Here is a 10,512-nt window from a genome sequence, read left to right on the forward strand (position 1 = left end):
GGCCAATCAGTAGAGTGTGATGTGCTATGGTTTTAATAGTGAGGGTTGTGTGCACACCCTGAGGAGGGAACGTAGGCCCTGGTGGATCAGGTTGGGAAGGGGCAGATCTAGGCGCAGCACTTGGCACAGAGTGGGGAGAGGTGGAAAAAGGCTGCGCTGTGGGTGGTGGTGAGTTGGGCAGCTTATCAACAGAGCTGTATTCTTGCAGGATGATTCCCCCCATCCCCAGCAGGACTGCTTGCTGAGCCAGGCCTCCTAAGCAGCCCTGCTGCAGAAGGCAAGAAAAATCTGGAGACTGGTTCATGTAAAGGACATACACCCCCTGCCACGGGGTCAAGGCCAAACTAGGACACAGCCAGGTTACAGGCGCAGCCTCTCCCTAGAAAACAGCAGCAGCCATGCAGCCTGTGGGACACACTGGCTGAAGGACTCTGGCCAGACTTCCATGTCCTGGGTCCCTTGGGCCCAGGACCTTATTGCTCTAGGGCCAGTGCCAAGGGGCTCTCCTGTCCCTCCCTGTGCCTCATTGTGGGGTGCCCCATTCTGCTCTTGGGAAGCCTCCAACAGCTTCTGGGGACTTGAATTCTGTTTGAATGGGGGACCAGACATCCTGGCCATCCCCCCACTACTTTGGCGAGAGAAGGCAGGGGTAGTATGACAGCTGCACTGGCCACAGGAGACTCAAACTCAGAGCTCCAGCAACAGGACCCAGGGGAAAGAATAAAACAGCTGGAAAATGAGGCTTGATCCAAACTGGGTGGACAAACCCCTCCCCCATACAACCCCAAACCAAGCCAGCAGGCATTCTGTCCACTGCCTCCTTCAACAAACCTGCGACCCTCATCTAGCCCTCTTAGCAAACCTGCCCTTAGATCAGGGCTAGACAGAGGTAATCCAGAGCCCTAAACACGCCCCCGACAGGGGTCACCATGCCATGGGCATGCATGGCTCTGCACCTGGCCCCAACCCCACTTGGGTCACCTGTACCAGAGTCCTAGGCTGGGCTGGTGGGAAGCCCCACCCTCCCTGGATCACTGCTTCCTGTCTTCAGGTGGGCTGGGATCCATCCCTGGGAAGGGAAGATTCTGCCCTCAGCCATTGAAGCAGAGGACTTGCGGGAGGGGGAATCTGCAACACCACTCTAGCAATGAGGGTCTCCCCAACACACAGAGTGCTCTGCTGGGGATGGTGTCAGACAGTGGGGATGACCTGGAGCAGCGGAGTTACCGGACACAAATGGGGAAGTGTACCCCCCCGCCCCGAGCACTCGTTTCAGGCTCTTGGCAGATCTCACTGCGCTTGTTACACATGGACCACATTTTCCCAGCTTTTCTGCACAACCCCGAGGGCTAGAGAAATAGTTTAAAAAAAAAAACCCGGAAAGAGAGAGTCTGATGCAGTCATGTGACCTGCCCATGGTACCTTCATGGAGCCTTGCTTAAATAAGCAGCAGCAACACTTGTGCCAGGGACGCTCAGCAACAGGGCTACAGGCAGCACAGACTTACTAACACTGTCACTGCTTCCCCAGGAGACCAGCAGCAGGGTACAGGGAGGCCAGTGAGGAATGGAAGCCTGAGGAGAGAGGGGTGGGGTGCTGCTTCCCTTCAGGTACCCATCCCTGGACTCTCCAGCCCCCCTCACCTTCCTGTTTAAACGATCAGCCCATTCTCTTTGCTGCTGCAGCCCTCCCCACACTAGGCCATTCAAATGGCTGAAAGCCCAGGATGTGTCTGCACCAGTCATGAGCTTTTCAGAGCAGGATCTGATGAACCCCCGCTGCCCTGCCCTGGACAGAGGCAGTTCACAGCTGAGCCCGCTGGGCCTGCTTTACAGACATGACAAGCTCGCTCACTTATAGGGATTGGCCCAAGTACATTACTCAGCCTCAAACCTCAGAGCTGGCAAGCATGTTGCCCTACTGAGTCTTTGTTAGCCCCTGCTCCACCAGCACTTCATCACAACGGCAGGCCTGGGAGGAGGGATCTCACTTTTCCCAGCTACCCTTGTGCTCAAGAAATGTCCTCTGCAGACCACATTCACACAGCACCAAATCAACCCAGAATATCCCACCCCAGTATAAGACCCACACAGGCCCTTATAAATCAAGAGAACCAGGGACATACCATATGGAAGGGAGGACCTTTGTCCACCAGAGAGCAGAAATCACCAGTATGGGGGCTCCTCGTCTCCTGCTTTCCTTCCTCCACATCCACTTCCTTTCTGAGAAAGACCTAGAGGTGGAGAAGAAGCAGTGTGTAAGGGCTGAGTCTCACCCACTCACCAAGAGAAGTCTAGAGACCTCTTCACTGAGCAGCCAAAGCCTAGGCTCCTTGGATAGGGGCTTTCAGGTGTACCCCCCCATAGTGACATGCTACCTGTGTTTGCCTAAACCCCTACCACCCTCCTGCTAGTGGCTGTTGATCCTGCTATGAAAGGGTTAAGTGGGTTTGGCTGTCTCTTTGAGGCAGGTGGCTCAGCACTCCACCTGTTTGGGGACAGAAGATCTAGGGTGTGGGCTGAGCTGGTCCAGAGAAGAAACCCTAGGAGCAGTTAGGCTTGGGGAGACAGTCTGATCTGAGTTTTATGTTGTTACCTTGTTAACTGTTAATAGAGCCAGAAAGAGAAGGGTGTGGGATTGGTTGGACTCTGCACAGTGTGTGGACTGTGTTTCAGAGCAGGCTGGGAATTATACCCAGGATTTCTAGGATACTGGCTGCTTGCAATTCTCCCATCTGTGCTGGCAGAAACATGGGTTATCTTTAACATCTGGAGTCACTTCTGCTCTTATAGTACAGGGGACAACAGCTGGAAGAGAAGCCAGTAACAGGGGCTCGCTTACTGTGCAGAGAGAGCCCTTGGGGTATGTGCTAGTCACCCTCTATCTTTGATATTGTCTCTTTGGGAATAACACTGCTCATGTCCTGAGCTCCTGCCATCCGAGAGGCTCAAAGCACTCTGCAAACATTAGCTCCACCTCACACAGCCCCCTCGGAGGTGGGTCAATACTGTTAGCCCCATTTTATAAACAGGGATGAGGAAAGACTTGCCCAAGGGTACACAACACATTTGTGGCAGAGCTGGGAATAGAACTCAGGACTCCTGGTCATACTTCCTCTAACCAATAGACAAAGCCATTCTAGGTCAAGTCTTGCTCACCACCTTCCCTCACAGGAATAGGTGTCAATGGGGCTCCTCATGGGAGTGAGGCTTGCAGGTCTGAACCCCATGGGTATGTCTATGCTTCAAAACAAACCCCGTGAGAGTGAGTCTCAGAGCCAAGGTCTAGAGACTCAGGCTCACAGAGCTAAAAACAGCTGTGTAGACGTTCCCGCTCAGGCTCTGAATCCATCCCTTCCCCAGCCTTTAGTGCCACTGCTGCAGTCGTGCTGGCTTGGCCCTGTCGGGATGGCTACATATAGAGTCCTGTGCGGATACAGAATCTGCATCCGATCTGCAAACATGGTCCACGGAAATCTGTGTGTGCAGATTCAGATATCTGCAGATATCACACAGCTATGCACAGATTTGCAGGGCTCTAGCTATATGCTGTAAGTGTCAGGCAGCAGCAAATGTCTCAGGAATCTCTGTAGCTGACACACCCTGGGAGTCCTCTCGCTACCATTTCCCTGGCACCTATGCTACACACACACCCTGTACTGCCTCTGGTAGGCTCAAGCAGCCCTGCAACAGCACTATCTGCCTCATCTTTACAGGAGAAAGCAGCCCACCTTAAGCAGGAAAGGGGACATGAGGCGAGCAATGGATGATCAGAAACAGCAGAAAAGTCTAACTGAGCTGAACACTCCCAGACAGAACCATCCTGGCAACTGTGGGATGAGCAGATCTCACAGGGAGCAGGGCCCTCCCTGCCCAGCCAGTGCCCACAGGTCTGACCCGCCACAGAGGTGACGGACGCATATGTACATTAGCGTCTATCCTGTTTGTGGAACGGCAGATGGTTAGAGACACTGAGCGGCTGCTGCTGTGCCAGGCACAGTATCCTGGGAACCACTCATGGGCAGTCCTGTCCCCACGCCCATTGTGGCCTGCTCGGCCCTTCCCCACCCAGCGCTCAGCAATGGGAGATAAGCCTGCAGGTGACACAGGCACGTTATACACACTGCGCCTCACAATCCACCAGCTTCAGGAAAACAGGGCTGTCAGCATGCGATGACCTCATCCTTCCTGCCGAACTGCTGCGCGCTTGCCCAGCCCCAGCCCCTCCAGCAGACAGCTCTGGAGCGCACGTGAAATGAAGAACTAAGTTAGGCCTCGCCTTGCTTTGGGGATTGGAGGCTGCAAATGAGAGGCTGGTGTCCCTGACTGGCTGGGACTTTCACTGCCAGCCACCACCATGTAAACCAGAGCCACCTGGAGGAGGAACCAGCATAGACCCTATAGGGCTCAATGCCAGAGAGACATGCGTGTGTACGCACACACATGTTCTTGGCTGAGGATTCAGGGTCATCTTAGAGGACTCTTCCTTGGGGTCTAATGAGATAGTGCAGTGAGGTAATGTGTTAGTGGGTCACCACTGAGAACCTGATTTCACCCAAGTGAAATGAGCTTAGTGGCCTCAGTTTACTCTCCAGAAGATGCTTCTCTGCTTCAATGTTAATTTGGCACATCAGTTTGCACTCATGAGGGCTGGAACAGTGGGGAGAGGAAGGGAGGGGCCAGGGGGCTACAATTCAGGATCAAGGGCATTGAAAGAGCTGTGTGTCGGAAGTCCAGGATGGAAATAACAGTGGGGCTGCAGGCCAGGAGTGAGGTGCATCAGCAGAGCTGTGCGTGGGGAGCCAAGGACTGGAACAGCAGGGAGAGGGGACTGCAGGCCAGGAGTAACGGGCACTGACAGAGCCCAGGGCTGGGATAGCAGTGGAGGCTGCAGGCCAAGAATGAGTGTGTACTAACATGTTATTCTCTCTCTTCCAGCCCCACTCTCACCCTGTCTGGATACTACAGTTCCTTCTCTTCTAACCCAGCTTCCACTCCTAACATGTCCTGACTCCTTGTCAGCCCTCTGTCCTTCCCTCTCTTACAAAGCCCTATTTCGCAGGCCTCCCCACCCTTCCAGCCCCCTTCTGTGGGGACTGACCCACTCACTCAATCTCCCAAGTCCCAAATAACAGAGGGGAAAAGGAATTATTGCACCTCCCCTCCCCACCCAAAAAAGAGGAGGCAAAGAATCTATGAGAATCCCCCTTTCATTGCCCAAGCTGGGGACTGCTCAGTCAAGCTGCCTAGCGAGAAGTGAGAATAGGCTGAGCGGTTGCTGGGTTTCCAGAACCGCCGGGGGGCGGGGGGTGCATCCCCCGGCAGGCCATCCAGAAATGAGTAGGAGAACGGGGCAGCCACCAGGGACTTTGCCCTAAAGCTGAAGAAAACCATCAACCAGGCACTGCTGGACCTGCACAAGGTGGATACGAGCCACGCGGACCCACACGTGCGATTTCCTGGAGACCCACTACCTGGACGAGGAGGTGAAGCTCCTCAAGAAGCTGTGCAAGCACATGACCAACCTGAGGCATGTGGGGGTGCCAGAGGCAGGGCTGGGAGAGTATTTTTTTGATTGGCTCACCCTGGGCGTCAGCAGCTGAGCCCCGAGCTGCCCGCGACTCTAGCCCTTTAAACCCTGCCGCACAGCCCGGACAGAGCCCCTCCACCAACCTGCCGATCACTGGGTGACCTGCCCCCTCCAAAGTCTGTAACTAGCATTGAATAAAAGCTTGGCATTAGCAAAAAAGAAAAAGAAAAGATCTGCCTGTGTGCTGAGCACACCAGAGGCTTGCGTGAGGCTGTCTGGCCTTTACTGGCACTGAAGCTCAGAAGTTTGTGATCATGTACAAAGCTCTCTTCCCAGTCTTGCCCCACTATGAAAGCAGCTGTTTTGGGGTTAAATCACGCAGAGTTTCTACTTGAGATCTCAGTTGCTTTCTCCCAGCACCAGCCTTAGGCCACCAAGGGGGTATTCTGAGCTCAAGCATCAAGCGATTAGATGAGGTGTGTGTTCGAGTGGTTAGAGCACAGGTGACTGACTTTCAGGACCCTGGGTTCTGTTCCTGATTCTGACATAATGTGTGGTCCATGGAAGAGACTTTCCACTCTGAGCCTCAGCTTCCCCATCTGTAAAAGGAGGATAATGATACTACCCCCTCGCCCCACCCCCCCAAAAAAAAAATTGCTGTGAGGTCCCCAAGGGAGAGGTGTGGGGATTACCACGGTGATTCAGAGAGAGGAGCCCTCAGGAGTGCTTGAATTCAGATGTATCCCCAATGGCATGCTCATCTTCTTGTCTCCAAACTCCCCCTCACTGCGGGTTTTTTCCCTGTGGGGGTAATGTTGCCTCTACAGAATCATGTGGTTGGAGCTCCTACTGGTCTTCAATAATAGGACAAACAGAAGCAACCAAGCTCCCAGAGGCCCTTTACAAGAAGGGACGTCCTTCCCCAAGAAAAGCCCATGTTTGTCTCCCTCCACACATTGCCTGTGCTATCTCCTCTCACTGGGAAGGAAAGAGAGCAGCAGACATGCAGACTCCCATAGCTGAGGATTGGGAGGGCGTGGGGGCAGATCTAGCCCTGATGTAAGAGAGAGGCAGAATGCAGAGCAACAGAGCACAGCAAAGGATCGTGCCTATGCAGGGTCCGGGGGCCAGGGTACAGAGAGTCCTTACCTTGAACTGAGCCTTCCCTGTTCTGCTGCTGTTGTTGTTGTTGTGATTCCTCTCACAGCTGGTCCGGACTGGGCTCCTAGACACCCCTTCCTTGCCTGGGCCAGGCTCCCCATGCCAGTTAGATAGCGTGATCTTCTTAATGGAGCGGGCTAGCGAGTTGCGGTTGAGCTGGTCCTCATCGGTGATGCCCTCCTCAGTTGGGCTGGTGCTCTGGAACCCACCTCCAGGGGGCACAGGGCTGCACTGGGCCTGAGCCAAGTACAGGGGGACACACTCATTGAGGTTCTGGCGCAGGGTACAGTTATCCAGGCCAGCCATGGTGTCATCAGGGCAGGAGTCCCCAGGGAAGTCCACCGTGCACTTGGGAAGGGAGAGCTTGGTGCTGATGGTGAAGGGCTGGATTTTCCTCGCAGTGCTGCCGGACATCCTCCCCCAAACATCGGTCTTATGGAGTCCCCAGGAGATTGTGGGGGATATCACAACCCCAAAGTCCCCACCCGCTGCTGCCAAAGGAGAGGAAAGGCAGAAAAGGATCCAGCCAGCAGCCTGCAAACCTCGAGGCAAGGAAACGACACAGGATTTCAGCTGAACTCCGCCTCCAGAAACAGAGATGGAGAAGCCCCGGTTGGTGCCGTCTAGTCCGTCCCCCAGGGCCCAGGGCCAAATCACTCTCCAGGCCTCTGTCCAGCCTCCTTTGAAATGGCCCAAACTGTGGGGCTTCCAACCCTTCCGAAGGGCGAAAGTCACAAAATAACCATCCCAGGCCCCTTGGGGGAGCCAAGAGAAGGGATCCCCTTCCAGAGGGACTGTCAGAAAACAGGAGCTGAAGAGCGGGAGAGAAGAAGGGAGGTGAGGGGGAGGATGGATCCCATCTTCAGACCAAGATGATAAAAATGATCCTCCCAGGAAAAGGCTGGAAACGGGGTGGCTCTGCAGAGCTGAGATGAGGAGTGATGAGTCTGCTCCCAGAGGGCAGGCCAGTCTCCCGCGGGGTGTTGAGAGACCTTCCCCCACTCCAAGGGTGGCTGCTGCGGTCTCTCCTCCCCCTTCGGTGGGCTCCCTGTCCTCCCCTGGGCTGGACAGAGCAGGCGCAGGATGCTCTCCTCTGCTGGCAGGCTGCGCTCCCCCTCCCTGCCTAGGTGCACGGCGCTGTCCCCCCTGCTCCGGGGGAGGCTCCAAGTCTCAGTCGTCCGCCTTCTTGCGCAGGTTGAGGATGCAGAGCAGGCAGGTGAGCACTGCCTCGCGGGACTCCCGAGAGCCCAGGCGGGCCCCCAGGCGCCGGAGCAGCGGCAGGAGGCGCTTGCGAGCCAGGAGCAGCAGGCGGACGAGGAGGGTGCGCAGCAGCGGCAGCAGAAGCAGCGGGGCGGGCATGCTGCGCTCAGGGCGCCGGGCCGGGCTCTGCGGGGCAGACGCACAGTGGGGTCAGCAGCTCGGGCGGGCGGTGCATCCTGGCCGCCTGCAGCGGGGATCCAGCCCCGCGGGGCTCACGCCTCTCCAGCCCTGCCCGCGGCGTCCGGCTCCCTCCCTCGGCCCGGCTCCCTCTCCCCCGCGCGGGCCCAGCCCGTCCGGCAGGCAATTCCTGAGCATGAGGTCATGCGGCTCCCGAGCTCACTTCCAGCCCCGCTCCCCGGGGCTGTAGCGGGGGCCCGGGGCGCTGCCTGGCACTGCAGCCCGCCGCGCGGCAGGGCCCGGGATCCCAGCGGCGGCCCGCGCGCCGCCCTGCCCCGCGGCTCTCTGCTGCCCCCTGGCGTAGCGCGCGGACTGGGGCCGGGGAGGGAACTTCATCTCCGAATGTGCCCGGCGTTGTCCAGGCAACCGAGCGCCGGAGGCGATGATGCAATTGAATTCCACCGGGATGGGCGGCGGAGCGGCCCTCGGCAAGGAAACTTCTCCGGGCGCCATGGCAACGGGGAACACTGTGGGGTGAGTGGGTGAGGGGGGGCGCTGCTGGGCCAGCCGTCTGGCTCCCTTCGCTCTGCAGGGCCAGGACCACCACCTCTGCTGGCCCCTTGCCCCAGCCAGGCGCCTTCACCCCGCGCCCCCCGGGAACTGCCCGCTGCCCTCCTGCATCCTGGCCTGGCTCCTTGGCAGCAGCAGCACCCTAGCGGGGCTCAGCCTCACCTCTGCAGGGGCTGAGGGCAGGTCTCAGCAAGGATCACAGGGGATACTCGGGTCAGGTGCCTGTGTTATATAATAGGGTAGCAAACTCCTGAGCGCCAGATCTAGGGGGTGAACTCAGAACTGTTCTGCTGTGAGTCATAGGCCCCATATTGCCAGCAGCTCATGGGAAATCGTTAGGTCTAGTAGTAGGTTCTATTCTGGCTGCCTCCCTGAAATTCCCCATGGCCACAGCATGCAGCATAATGGCAGATGTGACAATAGATTTTCTAATACAATGCACAGGGAAATCTGTCCCAGGGGAACTAGGAAAAGCTACCTAGTAGGACTGGATCTTTGTCCAGCCATCTGATATATTTCTGTGGCCTCCATCACCATAGGATTTGAGCACTTCACAGTCTTTAGTGTATTGATCCTCACAACACCCTGTGAGGCAGAGCTATCATCCCCACATTATAAATGCGGGATAGAGAGACTAAGGTTGAAGAACACACAGGAAGTCCGTGGGAACTGAACTTATGTCTCCTTAGTCCTTGGCCAGTATCCCAGCCCCTGGACCAGCCTTCCTGAGGCTGTCTTTAAAAGTGGTCACCTGGGACTGAAAGCTGCATATTGGAGGTGTGCAGCCTAGGGCAAGTCTTGCTATTCGTTATGAATAGCAGGGAACATGCCAGCTTAGTAAAGCACCCTCTATATTTATGGATTGAGATACATGGTAGTGCCTGCCCAAGAGAAGCTGAAGGATCCTACCCTACACCACCACCAAGAGGAGCTCAGCTAACAGTAGCTTTTCCTTGGACTATGTATATTACACTCAGCCTTCTTACCTCAAGCTCAGCAACAGTTTTCCCCTTGGGCAGCTCTCACGCTGAAGATGGCCTGTACCTGGGAAAAATCTAGGAAGACAAGAAAAATACTCATGGTAAAATAGTCCCCCTTTTATGCAGACAAGAAGGCATGATGTGTGTCCCATGGACAGATCTGGGGCCTGCTCCAGCAAACACTTTGCTATCTTGAGTAGCCCTGTCGCAGCCTGTGGAGTAACCCAAGGAAGGATTCAGTCCAAGGGCTGAATTTTATACAGAGCAATGGCTTCTATAATAGCTCACTGCCAGCAGTCTTGATCTTGGCTGTCTCCGGTCCCCATCTTTGTCCTCCCCTGCTCTGGCGTGCACTGTCTGCTTGCACGCATCCCCCTTCTCAGAGCAATGAAAATGCCCAGCTTCAAACAGCGCCTCTTCGTGATTAGACCAGGGCGAGGTTATTGTAGCAGAGAAATGTGACCCTGCCTTCCAAACAAGCAGCCCTAGCCCCCAGCTTCTGAGTGTCCCATGCCAAATGCTGCTGAAAGAGAAAGGTGCCCCCATGGAGCAACCCTATCTTGGGATGCACCCCTGAGCTCTGGGGCCCCAGCACTGAGATTCCAAATGGAAATCAGCCCTAAGAGAGGACCCATATAACCCAAATGGCTCTTACAGTTGTTGGGATTCTTCCTTCTCCGGGATTGCTCAGGGAACGTCCCTGGATCTTTCCCCAAAGAGAAGCCTTCACTGCCCCAGCTTCCTCTGACAACCTGACCTGTCTCCAGCACAAACAGAAATAATGTCCCCAGCAATGAGAAACAACAAAAATTCTCCTCCTCACCAGCTGCCCCTTTAAACTCTTGCTTCGGGGTGGGGAGGGGGGAAGGCACATGCTCGGTGTAAGTGATAGTGC

General features: G+C 55.9%; 1 protein-coding gene across 4 annotated transcripts in view; it reads right to left on the minus strand.

The window, feature by feature from the left end:
• Positions 1-9,672, minus strand: part of LOC127049367 (uncharacterized) — a 46,172-nt gene extending 36,500 nt beyond the window's left edge. For 2 of the 4 annotated variants that reach the window (XM_050950005.1, XM_050950006.1), the window contains exons 1-2: positions 6,679-7,856; positions 2,126-2,233 (exon numbers count right to left, since the gene is read on the minus strand). In XM_050950005.1, the coding sequence (XP_050805962.1) occupies positions 2,126-2,233; positions 6,679-7,104 (534 nt within the window). In that variant the 5' untranslated portion in view covers positions 7,105-7,856. Of the gene's footprint in view, positions 1-2,125; positions 2,234-6,678; positions 8,135-9,623 lie in introns of those variants that run through there. The other 2 variants (XM_050950007.1, XM_050950008.1) reach the window with 2 other exon arrangements.
• Positions 9,673-10,512: the final 840 nt, after the last annotated feature.

The sequence above is a fragment of the Gopherus flavomarginatus genome, chromosome 4 (assembly GCF_025201925.1).
Source record: "Gopherus flavomarginatus isolate rGopFla2 chromosome 4, rGopFla2.mat.asm, whole genome shotgun sequence".
NCBI classification, from domain to species: Eukaryota; Metazoa; Chordata; order Testudines; family Testudinidae; genus Gopherus; species Gopherus flavomarginatus.